The sequence below is a fragment of the Chenopodium album genome, chromosome 11 (assembly GCF_948465745.1).
Source record: "Chenopodium album chromosome 11, dcCheAlbu1.1, whole genome shotgun sequence".
NCBI lineage: Eukaryota > Viridiplantae > Streptophyta > Magnoliopsida > Caryophyllales > Amaranthaceae > Chenopodium > Chenopodium album.
This window is the reverse complement of record NC_137844.1, coordinates 8,397,722-8,415,008: the sequence shown is the minus strand read 5'-3', so window position 1 is coordinate 8,415,008 and position 17,287 is coordinate 8,397,722. Positions and strand designations below refer to the sequence as shown.

The 17,287-nt window shown below is 36.2% G+C and overlaps 2 protein-coding genes and 1 pseudogene across 3 annotated transcripts; 1 reads left to right on the top strand and 2 right to left on the bottom strand.

The window, feature by feature from the left end:
• Positions 1-431: 431 nt before the first annotated feature.
• On the bottom strand, positions 432-2,115 carry LOC145568465 (pentatricopeptide repeat-containing protein At5g61370, mitochondrial pseudogene; annotated as a pseudogene).
• A 1,344-nt stretch (positions 2,116-3,459) lies between these two features.
• On the top strand, positions 3,460-7,058 carry LOC145568464 (vesicle transport v-SNARE 13-like). 2 transcript variants are annotated; one of them, XM_081627884.1, is made up of 6 exons: positions 3,460-3,665; positions 3,797-3,943; positions 5,802-5,860; positions 5,971-6,156; positions 6,378-6,548; positions 6,701-7,058. In XM_081627884.1, the coding sequence occupies exons 2-6, from the start codon at positions 3,850-3,852 to the stop codon at positions 6,851-6,853; spliced, it is 663 nt and encodes a 220-aa protein (XP_081484010.1). In that variant the 5' UTR covers positions 3,460-3,665; positions 3,797-3,849; the 3' UTR covers positions 6,854-7,058. The 2 variants fall into 2 exon arrangements, with proteins under 2 accessions (XP_081484010.1, XP_081484012.1); XM_081627886.1 differs by having other exon boundaries at positions 3,461-3,665; positions 3,787-3,943.
• A 1,992-nt stretch (positions 7,059-9,050) lies between these two features.
• LOC145568463 (two-component response regulator-like APRR1) lies at positions 9,051-16,396 on the bottom strand. Its single transcript, XM_081627883.1, has 6 exons — positions 16,003-16,396; positions 13,526-13,687; positions 13,307-13,440; positions 12,925-13,092; positions 10,910-10,994; positions 9,051-10,498 (listed from the first exon to the last, which is right to left on the bottom strand). Exons 1-6 carry the CDS (start codon positions 16,148-16,150, stop codon positions 9,540-9,542), a joined length of 1,656 nt encoding a protein of 551 aa, XP_081484009.1. The 5' UTR covers positions 16,151-16,396; the 3' UTR covers positions 9,051-9,539.
• Between the last annotated feature and the right edge of the window lie 891 nt (positions 16,397-17,287).

Genomic DNA, 17,287 nt, shown 5'->3' with positions numbered 1-17,287 from the left:
TTTTTTTTTTTTTTTTTTGAGGAAATATACGGAGTCATACTCTACCTGACGTTGTTGCCTTGTTGCTAATATTTAGTTTAAACTATGAAAATTTTGGGCGTAAGTTCTCTTTAATCTTTAAAAGATAATATAATCTCGTGGAATTTTGTTAAATTGTCTTAATGTATAAATTATTAATATCACAATCCACAGTAAACCCTTCTGGATTTTGCAATGAGCATTCTTTCTAATTTTGAATCGACATGACAACATACAGCTTAAAATTGTTTTCATGGCAGTCTTTACGTTGACAAAAAGATTAAATTATGAATGCCAGACCTCTCTTGAATAGAAACCTGAAAAACCTGGCAGTTTGATAAGTAAAGGAGTAAACCAAAACTTCAAATGAGCATCAGAAGACATGTTTTCAAGGAATCAAGGACACTGAAAGTCTAAATTTTTGTAGTTGCAGACAGAAATGAGATTCGTTGTATAGACTTTTGTGAAAATCATATGCGACCGCTGTGTGCCTCTTTCAAGAATTACATAAGAAGGCTCATTTTTTGTCAGACAAATGTTATACTAGATCAGATACTGGTAGAAACAGAAAACAAATGAAGTTTATCATATGAACCAAATCAAGTTGATGCTGCTTTCTTCTTAGGCTTTTTCTTTTTCTGCCTTCTCTTGTTATGAAATTTTGGCTTCTTTGTGATCTGTAAAGGACGTTTGCCCTTGGTAACTCTAGTATTTAGTATTGATGTATCCTTGACTTTCAGAGAGTGCTCCTTCCTCTTGGGCGGAAAAACCTCGGTTATTGAAGGATCCAACACATCTCTTGAGCATTGTAGAGCAATACCCATTCTCTCTGCCTCATCCCAAAGCTCTTTGCCCATGTCAAATTCACCACACTTACAGAATTTTGGAATCAATACATCATACACCGGACCATAATCACCAGCTGACCTTTTCTTCATGCGACCAAACAGCTCCAATGCATAGTTTACTCTCTCAACCCCACAAAGAACACCAACTAGGTCATGATAAAACTTTGCTGGTGGCTCGAGCCCATCTTCTGCCATCAATTCCAGTATTTGATTACCTTTTCCAAACCTTCCTGTCAAGTATAAAACCCGAATTATAAGATAATAGGTCACCCAATCAGGAGCACAGCCTGATTTCCTCATCAAATCAAAGATTCTGAGTGACTCCTTTACTCTTCTTGTTCTACCCAAACAAGAAAGCAACACATTGTAACTTATTGAATTTGGAATGATCTTGTATGTTTTCATTTCCATGAACACGTTAAGAGCTTCTGGCACAAGCCCAGACGGATTTTTCTTAAGTTTATGCTCACAAAGGCACCTTAGGTACGTGTTGAAGCAAAAAAGATCCAGGGTAATTTTCCTCGACTTCATCTCCTGGAGAAGTCTGCGAGTCTCCTTGACATTTCCCTGCACAGACCAACCATATAATATACTCCTATAAACACAAGACTCTGCACCGGATATCTTATCCCTATGATGATACACAACCCCTTCTGCCCTTCTTGCATGCCCTTTTGCACAAAGCGCGTTTACAATAGCAGTGACAGTGATTCTGTCCTGTGGACACTTGAACAGGTCCAGATTTTTAAAGATTCCCAAAGCATCGTCTTCTCTCCCCATCTTAACAAAAATTTCAGCCACACTTCCGAAAGTTTGTGCTTCCAAAACCCTCTGATCCTTACGAAGATCTGCCAGCAAAATATCAACTGCCCAGTGATCCTTCTTCTCAGCGAATACCCGAATGGCATGGTTAAAGTCCTTATCCCCCAAAGCCGTTCCCAAACTCTTGCATGACCATGTGAAGAAACGAAGCAACCGCCTCGTGGATGCTTCCTCTTTACAATGATTCACCACTTCCACTACAATTGAAGGGGTTATGTTCACTTCACATTTCTTAAGACTCAATTCCAATTCATTTAGGCCACCGATAGGAGTCGAAACAAGGTTGCATAGCTCTTGAAACCCAGGAAGCTTTTGTAGAGCAGTAGTAGGAGGAGGTGTTACCAATGTGGTATACAGAGAAAAACGAAAGCCTTTCAGCTTCTGGGTATATATTCTTTTTAGCATTACGTTCTCTTACGCAATTCATCGAACACTTGGTGAGCAACAGAAATATACGCAAATTCAGGAATAAGAGTAAAAAGACCTCAAATTCCAAATTATTGCTGAAGATTGGTTGGCATAAATTACAATAAAAATCGCATCTTTTTACAATTGTACGATATTGAATTTGAAGCTGAAATGAAAATAACGTGATTATCTGAGGTTTGATGGTCGAATTTGAGAAGCGCGGGAACTTTGCAATTAAGAATTAGATGAGATACGAGATAGCTCTAAATCTCTAATTATGTACTTCGTATTTATGTTAGAGATGGATGGTGAATTGGTGACCATTTCAAGTTATGAAGAATTGGACTTCTGGAAAATTGAAATTTTGTAAGAAGAGCAAACTGGGCTGGTTATACTCTGATAAAATGAACATGTGTTTTAGAGTTGATCAACATCAGTCTGGCCTGATCCAAATAAAAAAAGGGTGGGTTTGAACAAATTTAAAAATACATTTTTAGTTAAAAATTCAAACCCGACTGAAAAAAGACTGAAAGTGTACTTTGGCCCAACAAGTCCGTTATTTTTTGCGGATTTGGGCATGAGATATGATGCTAAGGCCCAGCACGACCCGATTTTTTTATCAGTATATATTCGTACTCATTAGTCATATGACTCATATCACAATGAAAATCAAATCTTACACTTGAGAGCATGGTGTAAATATAACTTATAGGAAATATTATTAGGCTATTTGACTAATAATTAGAGATTTTATAGAATGCTTATCAAGGGTATATGTGTTAATATAGGTAGGTGTTAACTAAAATGTTTGACACGGTGTCAGTAACCATTATAAATAACGGCAATTCATGTCTTCTTAACCAAAATGCGGATAGTTCAAAGGAATGTCTCTATGTTTGTGAAACATGGAGGTGTGCGAAATGATATCGGCATCGATATGGATCAGGTTAGCTGGTCGAGCCTTAACATCTGGGTCATTTCTAATACAGGCTCATTACCCATATCATCCTATTTCGCCAGCCACGTGGAGACCTACTTCCGACACTTACCACCCACTTGACAAGATACCTATGTAGACCGGCATGTAACACCAGCTTGAGAATTTATAAATAGTCAAGCATATTTTACTTCTAAAATGCTGGTTTCTTAACCTAAACACACTTAAACCACCCTTTTTTTTTCATATCATCTAGTTCAATATTCGGATCACAGCCAAAACTGGAGGCGGAGGAGGGTATGAACACATCTACATGACTACATGTGCACAATACTCACTACACCGTGCACACCCAAAGAAAACAAAACAATACTCGATATTCACTAGTTAACCCTTAAGACCGCATAAATCATACTCTCAAACAAAATAGCTGTCGATCATAAAACAAGATAAAGAAAGTTCCTTCGTATAAAACAGTGTTGAAAAAGTTACATTTTTGCCATTGCCAAGATCATCCCCAACGCAAATAATTGCTGCATACTTCTTTCGCTGGAAATTCCCGGATCTCTCCTTTTTCAAAAGATCAAATTACGACCTTCGATCACCGGCGTCAATTTCCGATCAATTTTCCGGTAACCGCCTTCTTTCCCCCTAATTATGTAGTTAATTTTTTCTTTGATTGAACCCAAATCATTAATCTAGGGTTTTCATTACGAATTGAAATTGATGTTCATTGAATTTCCCTTTAATTAGTTGGAATCAGGGTAGAGAGAGACCAAATTTCAGAGTTAGTCATCAAAGAAGAAATTCGGAAAAATGAGTCAGGTTTTTGAAGGGTACGAGCGTCAATATTGTGAAACTTCAGCGAATTTGACTCGGAAATGTTCTGCTGCTGCTGCTCTCAATGGAGGTGATTCCCAATTTTTCTGAATTTTTTTATTGTTTTGCTGAATCAATTTGTGTTATAATGGCGGCAAATTCTTTGTTTATGTAGAATGAGGGTTTCAGTTATAATTAAGTGGGTGAAAAGAAATGTTTTGAAAGATTAGATGGTTTGTAATTTCATAATTTGGAATAATAGTCTTGGGTTAATTCCTATAGGTTGATTGAACTCGGATGAGTTGGAGGGGAGTTGGGTCGAAATCGTTAGAATAGGAATTGATCATGGCAGCATTGTATACCCTCCCTTTTTCAGAAAGGACTCAAAAGTTGAGGAATATCGAATACTCGAGCGTGGAAGACAATACTCCTAATATTGAATCTATCATCATTCGTAGCATGGCCATTTTTTAGGTTGAAGTTGTTTTGCTAGCTTTGCTTGCTTATCGTAGTTGGACTGGGGCTGGGGAAAGTGGGCATATTGACCCCTTTAGCTTTGGGAGAATAAGAGGTGATGTTGGTAGGATCTCCCTATATGTGATGCAGGACTGCAGGAGCAAAGGGTCTACTCAAAATTACATATTTCTAATGAGATTTTAATTATCTTGTATATCAAAGCTGTGATTGGTATACTTAGTGATTTAAAGTTGTTTTTGGGTTTTGAGAAATGGAGCTACAGTTTCTTGCCCAAGCCAGCATGTCCCAATTTAGCCCCAATTTAGTTAGTACGGAGTATTTGGTTAGCTTCAGATGAGTTTGGTATTAATAATATGGTAAGTATTTCCTTAGGAGTTCTAATATTTCAATTGGGTTTTAGAGATTAATTCTACAAGTTTCTATTGAGCTTCCCAATTTAAGGGTAAATTGTATTTATTATTGTGTTGAGTCTTTATGCTTATTTTTTAAGGGTCCCAGAGCGAATAATAAACCCTTTTTCTTGTTGCTTGTGCACTTCAAAATCCTCCAAACTTGCGTCTAGGGATCTAATTTTTATTTGGTCTGTTTTGACCAAGACTTGACCTACTTGTTTATCTGGTGGCATAAACTTTTGAAGAAACAAGTTTCATTGGTTTTACATACCAAAGTAAGGGGGTCTTTATGTTGTTATTTGAGAAAAGGGCTATGTTTTCTGTGTTACACTCAATTTGATCCTTGATGTATATTTCTTTATGGGGAGTACTGAGTGATGGGAGCACTTTTTACTTCTAATATAGAGAGCTTGGAGTTAATAATGATGTAAAATACAACTTTTGGGGATACGTATTCCTCAGTGTCGCAGGGGTGTGGGTCAGTCAAGCAGGGGAAGCACATCCGCAAGCTTACCCCAGCAACTACAAGTATCAAGATTTTGTTTCTGTGGAGTAGTTGGATGATTGGAAGGTTATTGGTCAACTTTTTTTTCATGGGACATAAAGTACAGTTTATGAAGATGCATTATTTTGACATTTTTGATCCTAGGACAGAATTTAATCTTTTAATCCAGCTAAATATGTCAAGATAAAAATATATAGACACTTTAAGGTGCAGCATCTAATTTGTAATTTTTAATGTTTTGTATAGAGATATATCCAGTGTTTTTCTGCAATATTTGTTTTCCTCGTCTGGCAATTTGATGGCAGTCTCTACTAGACAAATTTTGATTTCACTTTGACTAGTGAGTGTAGTTGGAGGCTGGAGCTTCACAACCTGAAAACCTCTGCAAGTCTACATACTTAGACAGAATTGTATACTGCTTTATAACGAACTTTTACATTCCTCAAGATGTTGTATGGCACTTCTCTTTGCTAATCATAATATTTTAATTGAATCATAATTCGTTGTTATGGCTATTTCCTTTTTTTTTTTTTTTTTGTTTTTTTTTGTCTAATTTATCCAGCGCTGCTTTGCAGAACAGAAGAAACAGAAAGTCTCTGAAATTAAAAGTGGGTTGGAGGAAGCAGAAGCACTGGTATTGTATTAGATCTTTTCTGTTGCAATTTTTCTTGATCAACATTAAGCTTAAGGTCATATCTTTGCAAGTTGTGGTTACAAATATGTTTGTTCTTTGAACATATGCAGATCCGGAAAATGGACCTGGAGGCAAGAGCATTGCAGCCGAATGTGAAAGCTATGGTGCTTACCAAGCTTAGAGAGTATAAAAATGACCTAAGCAACCTGAAATCTGAGATCAAAAGGCTCTCTTCTACAGAGAGTCAAGCTGCCCGAGATGCGTTACTGGAATCTGGCATGGCTGATGCGCTGATGGTTAGTGTTGTATAATTTGTTTATTATAACCTATCTCATTATCTGTATGGTGAACAACTCTAGTCAATTACTTGACTTGTTATATATTTTTTTCATCCGAAAATTGAAGAGAAACTTGTGAATTGTTTGTAAATTATAATGTATTATATTATTAAACGTGACTGCTTATATGAATCTTGCTGATCATTTAACTGTTTTGTGTTTGTTTATACGCGGTTCAGGCTTCTGCTGATCAAAGAGGGCGGCTATTGATGTCAACAGAGAGATTGAATCAGTCCACTGATAGAGTCAGGCAGAGCAGAATGACCATGCAGGAAACTGAAGCTATTGGGGTTTCTATACTTGAAGATTTGCATTCACAACGCCAGTCACTTTTGCATGCTCATAATACAGTAAGCAGTGCTTCCTTTTGAGTTGGCATGTATCTTTTTTATTTCCTTGGAAACCTTTAAACATTGAAGGTAATCTTCAGTTTTTGCATACATTTTGAGGTTTTTGTCAAGCCTGTTTGCTAATCAAATTTTCTGCTAATTATTGTGCCCAGCTTCATGGCGTTGATGAGAATGTTGGCAGAAGCAAGAAAATTCTGACTGCAATGTCAAGGAGAATGAACCGGAACAAATGGATTATTGGTACTATCATCGCAGTACTGGTCCTTGTGGTTGTGTTGATCATTTACTTCAAGTTGATCCATTAGTTTGTCTACTATGTCTTCAAAGATATATAGTTTTTGGCAACTTGCCTTGTTGGCAGTCTGATGTCCATGATCTTCAGTGTGATTAATCATTGTATCATTTTGCTGTTGCTAAGTTTCTTTGTTCGTCAATTCATATTATGTTATGCCACTTCACATTCTTTTGGCCAAGTTTAATATAGCCTGGTGTGTCAATGTTTGCCCTTAAGTCCCATCTTTGTCAATCATCAGCTATTGTGTAAAGGTTTGCACTTGAAATTTTTGTTTTGGAGTTAACAACTACTTCAAGTACTTGTACTTTGTTTTACAGTAATTTATTTTTCTAAACATACTAATTTGGGTAATTGCCTCTGGTACTTGTTGCTTGTATCTATCTGCTGTGGGAAGCTCGAAGTCATTAGACTATGCAGAAATCCAGAGATGAATATATACTTCGTGTCATTGTGTGTCAACTGAAATTAACATGCTGCTTAAAAATGATATGGGCGAAGAACATGTGAAAAATTACAAAGAGGTGTGTTTTTTTTCACAGAAATACTGAATTCCCTGTACTCTTGACATTTGAGCTAATATGGTTCTGTTAACAACTTTAAGAATTAATATCAGGAAATTTTAGATTTTAACACTTGAAAAATATCCAAAAATGGTTTTTAACACCCCCCTAAAAATAAAAAATAAAAAATAAAAAATAAAAAAATTTATTTTAACACTACACAAATTTCCAAAAAATGGGTATTACCACCACTTAATGGTTTCCGTCTAAAAATTCTGTTCAGTGTGGTCCACAGTGACACGTGTCACTATTTTATTTGTTTTAAAAAAATTAAAAAAAAAAACCTAAAACTACCCCAGCCTCACCACCGCCCTCCCCCTGCTAGTGTCCGGCGGCCAAGAGAATCGGTCGGTGCCGGCGACCCCACCCCTACACCCCTTTCCCTTACCTATGCACCCCACCCCCTCCCTTTCCTCACTTTCGTTTCCCGACCCCCACCCCAAAACCACCCCCTAAACACCCCCCTCCCCCGAAAACGCCCCTCCTCCCCTTCCTCCTCCCCCGGAAACGCCCTCCCTCTCCTTTCCCCCTCCCTTAATCGATTCCTTCCACCCCAAACGAAACCCTAAAACCCGTTTAGGGTGGTTTTGGGAGTGGTGGTCGGAAAACGAAAATGGGGAAAGGGAGGGGCTGGGGTGCGTAGGTGGGGGGAAAGGGTGGTTGGGATGGGGTTGCCGGCACCGGGCGTTTCTTTGGGATGTTGGACGCCGGCAGGGGGTGGGTTAGGGGAGGGCAGTGGTGGCGGTGTGGTGGGGCTGGGGTGGTTGGGGTAGTTTTAGGTTTTTTAATTTTTAAATTTTTCTTTTTTTATTTTTTTTCTTTTTTTGGCCAATAATAAAGCAACACGTGTCTATATGGCCCTACTTAACAAATTCCTAAACGAAATCAGTTAAATGGTGGTAATACCCATTTTTTGAAAATTTATCTGGTGATAAAATAATTTTTTTTTTTTTATAAGAGTGTTAAAAACCATTTTCGGGTTTTTGTGTGGTGTTAAAATCTAAAATTTCCTTAATATCAAGATAGCCTAAATCAACGTGTTAATCTTATTTCTTTGTCATGTACTACGTATAACTCATCAAAGAAAGGGAGCTAATAAAACTTTTTCAGTTAATATCTATTAATTTCAGAAGCTTAAATTAAAAGACTACTATTTTAACCAAGACTATAATTTTCCTGTCAAAATCAGAAATAAAAACTAACTATACTTTATCGAACATAGACGGTATATGTTGTGCTAGGCAAGGGTAAGAATTTGCCCAAAGGCAAGCTTATCAAATATAGAGGATAACTTCCACAGGTCCTATTTCGAGTACTTTTCCACAGGTCCTGTTTCGAGACCTTGAAGATGTACTGAACTCATACTCTCATCATACATGGACATGGTTGAAGTCTTGAAAATAGGAAACCAAGACGGTTAATTAAAGATGGTAGATAATGGTGTGCATTTCAACTAGCCTGAAAAGAGAAAAAGGATATACAAATGTGGTTGAGTGCAATTACAAACCAACTAAATAGAGTCAAGCAGATCTCCAAGTTCTCTGGCAGGCCACGCCCAGCACAAGTAAGATGCACATCAAGAAGCCACCACCTGATTTAAGTATAAACATAGACTGAAATAAACAGGTTTCACAACAATTATAACAAGATAAGAATGAAGTTAAATTCTTCAGCTTTTCTATAGATACATCTGATCACTATGCGCCTCTTTACAATAATGGGTAAAACATGAAGGAAAAATAAATAAAGAAAAACCCTTCATTTAACCAATAAAGTTGGATTCCCAACTTCACGCGGCAGGCACTTGCAGAATGAAGGATAAAGATGATCCATATAAATGCCATGTGAACCACCCACATCCAGATGAAAGCTTCAGGCAGCTCCCTCTAAAAGGAGCTTCATGGGACTGCAGATGTTGGAGATGAAAATTTCCCATGATTGCATAAATCACCCCACAACAGAGATGCTTACAAAGTCAAAGGTACAGGCCTGCAAGCTCTAGAGAGCAATAACAAATCCATGCCATATTTTTTCGTAAAGGACATGAAAAATGGAGCTCAGACAGATTTGGAAAAAAACAATTATGGCGGCAACAGCAGTGATCCATCAGAAAAATGGTTTTCTTCAAATATGTAGTCAAGAAGTGTCATCTTCTGGAGATGAATTAGGATCCTCTTCATCTTCCTCATAAAGGTCAGGAGATGGATCTCCATTAAGATCTACAGTCATGCCATTCACATTCCTCACAAACTGCCCACGTACACGTGGCCTTCTCTCAGCAAGTTTTTTGCGATTCACATACCTTATTTTTTTATCAAAACACCTCTCCTTCCTTTTCTGCCTAAATTTGATCAGAGCTGCCTCTCTCCTGTCAACTTTGCTTAATTTTGTTTCACTAGAAGGTAAATTACCGAATGATGTCACTAGGTGGTTAGCAGGTGACTGACCCTGTGGCAAGCATACACCCATTGGGTAATAAGAAAATGGTGTCATCCCAGGTACATGCGATGGACAATGTGAAAGGTGATTATAATGAGGCATCATAGTTGATTGCCCATGATTTTGAAGATCCTTCTGTTGAGTATGTGCTGATGATGGCATCATAAACTGGTTCATGACTCCGGACATGAAGTAAGGATAAGCAGTATGTGCTGCCAAAGTTGAGGTATCAAACTGCATCCCATTTTTCGGCTGCATGTGCACCTCGGACAAGCCTTCATCATTAGATTTATTTCGCATTAATTCCATAGTTACAGGAGGGGTGCACGACCTTTCCATGGAAGTGGAATCAGGTACACTGGTACTGCTGGGGAAGTCTTCTCCATGTGAGTTATTTTCCCACACGTCAACATTTTCACATCTCATATTGCCATTGATTACATGCCCATTCCAAGTATCTGTTTTATCATCTGGTCTGGAAGGTTGAGCAGCATTAGCTTCAACATCAACAATTGTTCGACAATTGCTCTCAACTGCGCCGGATTTGACGTAAGTGAAGAAAGCAGAACATTCACCGATCTTCAGTTCACTCTTCTTAGGAAAAAGGTCACTCTTTCTCAAAAATGGCTCACTCTTTTTGGAAAATGGCACAAAACCTGACCAAACATAAAGATTCTCAAAATGATCACCACAGACAAATGACAAAAAAGACTTGCACACTTGACCCAAATAAAAAAAGAAAAAAATTGTACATCTGTAACAAAACTGATTTAGTTTTCAAATTCTCAACCCCTTTATATTAAACAATACTCACTTGAACGACCAACAGCATATCTGTAATTCAGAAACTACAGCACTGTTCACTGAAAGGGAAAAAAAACAAAAACCTAAGAAGTAAGTTTTAATCGAGTCACATGGGATTCTATATATGTTCTGGAGTCATATTTCAATGACAGTAATTACAAGACTTAGAATGGCAGCACAATTAAACTAAAACCAGATTGGAAACAAAGCTTATAAATAACCATAAGAAAGAAAGAAAGAATTATAAATGCAAAGCAGCTTGCCTGTCCGGCGGTCACTTGGAGCTGATATAGCAGACCGACAGTCATATAAATTTGCAGGCACAGCATCAGAAGTGGCTTTGTTACACTGCAAAAACAGGAAGAAGAAAAAAATGAGGAAAATAGGAGCAGTAAACTGGAGAAGGAAGCAGTGAGGCAAGATGTGATCTTCAAGGGTAAAATAAAAGCATATCATACTCCTTAACACCCTTCGTTACATAATGTTCAACTCACATTCTGTTTTGCTGTGTTGTAGAAAGTTCATCTCACTTTTACTCTCCCCCCCCCCCCCCCCCCCCCCCCCTCCTCTATCCCAAAATATTTACACATTTCCACTCACTTCACTTTCTCCTACTGTTGCCAACTTTTTCTTACATTAACCCTCCTTGTTACTCCAACTCTCTTGCTATTAACACTTTAACTTAAACCCACTTACTATTTCCAAATTTTCTAGGAGCTAAGAGTCTACTATTAGTGAGTCAAAATTATGAAATAGACAGAGAATAATTACAAAGAGGAGATCTAGTACTTCATGTGAGTTAACATTATAAAATGGAGGGAGTTTAATCCCCGAGAGAGAGTACAGCATCTAAATATTATGTCATTCCTAAATATCCATAACAACCTCCCCCCCCCCCCCCCCTAAAAATTTAAAAAACATAGCCCCGCAAGCCTGATGCTAAAATATTTTTCTCATTTAAAGAGGAGACATTTAATTCACACCATTCTCAGAGTGTCAAATAAAATATAAAACAAAAATTGAGTCATGTCACAATGCAAACATAGACAGCTTCCATCCTCTCTACCCCCGAACATGTAAAAGTGTAAAACACAAAAAGAATAAAGTGTTTTCACTTGGCAAGATGAATTGACACAATTAAAGAGTTATATTAGGCAGTAACTTTTGCGTTTATACAAGAAATTACAATATATATATATATGAACTCCACTTGAAAATTGAAAAGCCCCCTTACACAAACACTTAGATCAGAATTTTTATTTTGATCAGAAATTATTAATATACTTCATATAAACAATCAAGAACCCATAAACAGTCAGTTTCATCATTTTACAAGATTCTCATGTAAAGTGTAAAATCCAGGATTGTGACCATCCACCTTTGTCAGTAACCAAGGTAAATATCTGATCCATTCCACTAAAGTTCATAACTTGTTTCTTCACTATGTGCCAAAGAAATCGAAGTTCCAATATGAGTGACCAAGTCCATTTCCTCACCCACCAAATTTAAGTCACAAACCCCAAAAACCAAACCCCCTTCAAATTTACACACACAAGGTCTCATGCCCAGTACATATTCTCCCCTCTCGGCCTCTCCTTCTAATCCAGTGTTATAGTAAAACAACATACATTTTTGTACATAAAATCACTAAAGGATGTAGCTTGGTACTCAGTAAATAGTTTTGTTACACTAGTAAAGTGATTTGCAATTTCAAGCATGGTTGTTTTTTTTTTTTTTTAAATTTTGTTAGGAGAGGGGACAGACTAAATTTGTACCTCGCAAAACAATTTATATCTAATGCATTACAGAAAGGTAGCACAACAATCATTTCATAATAGCAAGATAGAGGCCATAAAATCAGTTGTTCCCAATAATCCTCCCCATCCTCCAAATAAAAACAAACTAAAAGGCTGCAAATAGTAGCTTGCATTGTGCATTTGTGTTTCTCACATATACAACATTATAATTTGTTATTGACAGTTGACATTATTGGACATGCCAAACAAATTTATCCAATGAGACTCCCCCAGGCTTCTCAATCACTAGTTTTTATTGTATGCTAGGAATTCACACTTCATGCAAGCAAATATTCTATAGGCACTGAGAATTAATAGGACAATTTTTAAACAAAAGCAAAGCACAAATAAAGAAAAGCTCAAACTGATAAAAATGGCTTGCACTGATGAAGGACAAAAGCAGAGGAGTATATGTAAAAATCCTCTTAACACACAAATAAAAAAAATCTCAGGGGAAATGTTATGCCTGCCTACACACTGACCTCCTCCTCCTGTTGTATTGCAATGCTCATTTCTGGATTAACACTTCTCCGGGACTTATCATCTGTGTCATCGGAGAACAGTGTTGTGCTGTTAGTATTAGCATCACTGGGATCTGATGCAGCTATTTCGAGGTCATAACTCACTATATTCTTCTCCGCAAGGCCAAGCTGCCAATATAGTAAGGAGCCCAAATAATTAGATGTCTCTTACTGATAAAAAATATTCCTTAGTTGGAAAATGAAGCATGAGCAGACTGAGGTTTCTAAATTTCACAAGCAAAGAACAATTATTTCACCTCAAATATATTTGTAGGGTGTATATACATAGGATCACACAAAATCACTAACAAGCAATTTGGCATGTAAACTACTTGACACTTACCATTCGTCGTCTCCTCCACATGTGAGTCCACAAGTTTAACAGTTCATTCGTCCGTAATGGCTTCACAAGGAAGTCTGCTGCTCCCAGCCTCAAGCACTTCACAACAAGAGTAACTTCGTCTTGTGTTGACATCACTAACAAAAATATGAAGAATAAAAATAAATAACAAATTTACAATTAAGTTACAAACAAAAAAATTGGAAATAGCAGCAAACATACTAATCACAGGTATTCGTTGCAACTGTTTGTCCCGCATTATGTACTTTAACAGCTTGAACCCCTTTTTTGTAGGAAGATCAACCTCAGAAAGTATAATATCAATGTCAGAACTCTCTGCATTAAGTGCATCAACAACCTGCCTAGCAGACTTGACTGATGTCACTGTAGCATACAAACACACATAGGAACAAGTAAATTCATTAGTGAAAGGCTAGAAGATCGTTAAATATATGCAAACAAGAAAACTAGGCCTCCCCACATGGGTCACATCTACACAATTACTTCCATTAAAGAATGGAAGCCACACAAATTAAAAGGAAAAAGTGCAAAAATGCAAGACCATTACCTCACAATAATTAATTAAAAGTAAAACGAAGAGATAAATATACTGAATTGGCATGTAGCTTGACAAGTTATCAAATTCTGTCAGATGATACTTGACATGTCAGCACATACAAAGGCAATCCACATTTGTTAATAGGACTCTTAAGTCTTAGTCTCGTATTACTGGTATTAATGACCATCCAAATATTATAAATAAGCTTTCTTCGATTGCAAGGTGCATCATCCTTAATTTATCCTTTACTTACTTAGACCTACCGTTAAGGGATAGTCTAAAGGAATGGTTTTAGGAATTGGATGTAGAAAAGGTGGCTTGGAAGCTAGATGGATGGGAGATGGCAATAAGAGAGAGTAAGGGCCTGTTCACATTAACTGAACTGAGCTGATTGGAGCTGAGCTGAACTAAACTGAATAGAGCTGAAATGAATATTTTATGAGAGAAGGAAATTAGGAGCTGAACTGAACTAATTGGAGCTGAGCTAAACTGAACTGAAAAAGCTGAAGTGAACAGGCCCTAAGAGACAGTTAGAACACAACGTTTTACTAAAAATATCACCTCCACAATTTGTCAAATTAGTCACAAGTCAGACGCAGATCCATGAAGGACCAAAGCTGAAGCTGAAGTGAACAGGCCTTAAGAGACAGTGCGACATTTTACTAAAAATATCACCTCCACAATTTGTCAAATTAGTCACAAGTCAGTGGCAGATCCATGAAGGACCAAAGCTGGTTGGCTATTCATAACATTAATAATCAACTAAAAACATGACAAGTGTTCCAAAAACAATACATCATATAGAGGACAAACAGATAATTACAGTGCAAAACAGAACCTCCCCTGAATTTAGTGAGTTGCATACAAGGACACAAAGTATGACCAAAAAAAAAAAAAAAAAAAAAAAAAAAAAAAAAAAAAAAAACCATCACTCACCTTAGTCTCTCATCAGTAATTTATTTTGGTATTACAAGAACCAAGTTATCCGATAGTCCCAGCATAAACTTTCTTTATATCTCACCGAATCATTGAAATTTTTGGTCATGTCAGGTGCAAACATTAAGTAGCCCAAGGAGTGAGATGATATAGCTTTCCAAAAAAACAAACATGCAGCTAAACCAACTATGAAGTATGAACACACTTTTAGTACCATGATTAAGGAGAAGCTTGACAGCCTTAACTATCTCCAATCCATCAAGCATCTTTCAATAGTAAAAACTCAAATCCGCACAAACCACAAACTAAATAGGAAACTTAGAACCAATAACCACCTTTGCAACCCCTCAATCATATGAAGTACCCTCCTATCACCAAATTCAGTCTCATCTAACCACATAATTGATAACCTTTACATTACTCCACAAGCTCGGTTTTCCAACATTCAGCATATCTCTTATCCATCGAGCATCTTTCAATATTTAAAATTCAAATCCGCAAAAACCACCAACTAAATGGGAACCCAAAACCTTATTGCAACCCTTCAATCATAGAAGTACCCTTCCTATCCCTAAACTCAATCTCATCTAATCACATCGTGTATCACCTTTACATTACTCCACAAACTCGAATTTCCAACATTCAGCATAACTTCTCAATACTCTTATCATCAAAATATCAGTTTAAAGTACAGCTAATCCCACAACAGCATTTTTTGCCTAACCAAACATTAACATATCCTTTTTCATGTCAGTACTCTAATTTCTGTAAAAAGTACTACATCCGTCCAGAAATTATAGTTACATATACTATTTTAAGATGTCCGTAAAAAAAATTACTCCGTATATCTCCTAACATCCAAAAAAACTACTTCAAAAAGATCTCAAAGGTACAATTATAGTTTTTTTTTTAGACAAGGTACAATTATAGTTTACTACAGGATTTCATAGAAATCGAAATCATTGCTAATCCTTAATTATGACGGGTCGGAACAATATAAGAAATATTTCTATAACTAGAATAGTATAGTACTATATGTAAATTAGACAATCTTAAAGTACTAAAAATATCATAGAAAAATATCCAACATAAATATCTAACAGATATTTCCACAATAAAAGTACAACTAATTAAATAAAAAGAGCAATTAAAAGATTTAAACAACACTGAAAACATGAAATTAAATGAAATTAAATAAAATTACCCTGATAAGAACACTTGCAAAGAAGAGAGAAAACCTCTTGAGAGCTTTTCGAATCATTATCACACAACAAAATCCTAACTTTGCTTCGATCAATAAACTGATCAGTAGTATTCTTCACGTTACTAGGCCCAACTTCATCAATCTCCATTTTCCCCAAAAAATAAAACCCTAAAATCAAAAATCGAAAAATAAAATCCCTAATTTTGTTATCTCATGATTTTCGCCATAAAATGGAAGAAAATTTCAATTGATTTTGAGAACTAATAAGAAATTAATTCATAACTATAGAACTTCCATTAGAGCAGCAGAATTGCTAAAAGCAGAGGAGAGAGAAAGTGGAACGGTGAAGATTTTAATTGAAGACGCCATTTTCATCATCACCTAATTCTCCAGAGTTTTTCAGGAGAGAGAGAAAGAAGAGGGTAAATAAATATCAATCATGATATTTGAGAACAAACAAAATTGAACGGTTGAGATTGAGGTTCAATGGAGAATGGACGGCTAGATTGAGAGATAGTGGGACCTACACGGCGTATGTTAGTAGGTTGTGGGGCCCTCTCCCCGACCAAACAATTTTTCTTTTTTCGCTTTTTTTTTCTCTTTCTTCTCCAATTATCAAGTTCAAATAGAGTATCCTCGTGTCAAAAATAAATAAATAAATAAATAAAGTAAATTGTCTATTGGCGTCCAATTATATTACGACAACTCGACAATTACTTTGTTTCGACTAACTCCGTCTCATATTATTTGCAACTAATAGATAATTTAATTTATATTTTTATCAAATTATTATAATTAATATGAAACGGAGGTAATATGTAACGCAAGTGTGTATTTTTATTGTATTAACATATATTTGTGTTTTACAATTTATTTACATTTAAATAAAATTAATTTTGTTTAATGAAGCCAAAAAAATTGAACTAGTCATGACGTAATTTGTATTTTTTTTTAATTGCAGCCATTAGGTAAATATTGAATGTTACTCCTAAAATTTTTTACTTTTAGTTGAGCACAAAATGATGTTTAAATTCATTTTGTGTAGTTGTTCGCCTGTTATCGTATTTTTGGACTATGATCGAGCTAAATCAACACCCTAATTGCAATACAACCTTGTCCAATTGATCCAGGTATTGATAGCAAACATCAAGGAATAAACAGGACTATGAACATAAAATTTGATATAGTTAAAATAATAATATAGTTAAAGTATGTGAAATCTTACTTAAAAATAAACATAAACGAGTTAATATTATGTTATATTTACCCGAACTCATATACCTCG

Excerpts from the sequence above, each read along its gene's own strand:
- LOC145568463 (XM_081627883.1), bottom strand. The coding sequence starts at position 16,150 with ATGGAGATTGATGAAGTTGGGCCTAGTAACGTGAAGAATACTACTGAT. Across the intron at positions 13,688-16,002 it reads TTGCAAGTGTTCTTATCAGG|TGACATCAGTCAAGTCTGCT; the intron begins GTAATTTTATTT and ends TGTATGCTACAG. Across the intron at positions 13,093-13,306 it reads TGTGGAGGAGACGACGAATG|CTTGGCCTTGCGGAGAAGAA; the intron begins GTAAGTGTCAAG and ends CTATATTGGCAG.
- LOC145568464 (XM_081627884.1), top strand. The coding sequence starts at position 3,850 with ATGAGTCAGGTTTTTGAAGGGTACGAGCGTCAATATTGTGAAACTTCA. Across the intron at positions 5,861-5,970 it reads TGGAGGAAGCAGAAGCACTG|ATCCGGAAAATGGACCTGGA; the intron begins GTATTGTATTAG and ends GAACATATGCAG. Across the intron at positions 6,549-6,700 it reads TTTTGCATGCTCATAATACA|CTTCATGGCGTTGATGAGAA; the intron begins GTAAGCAGTGCT and ends TATTGTGCCCAG.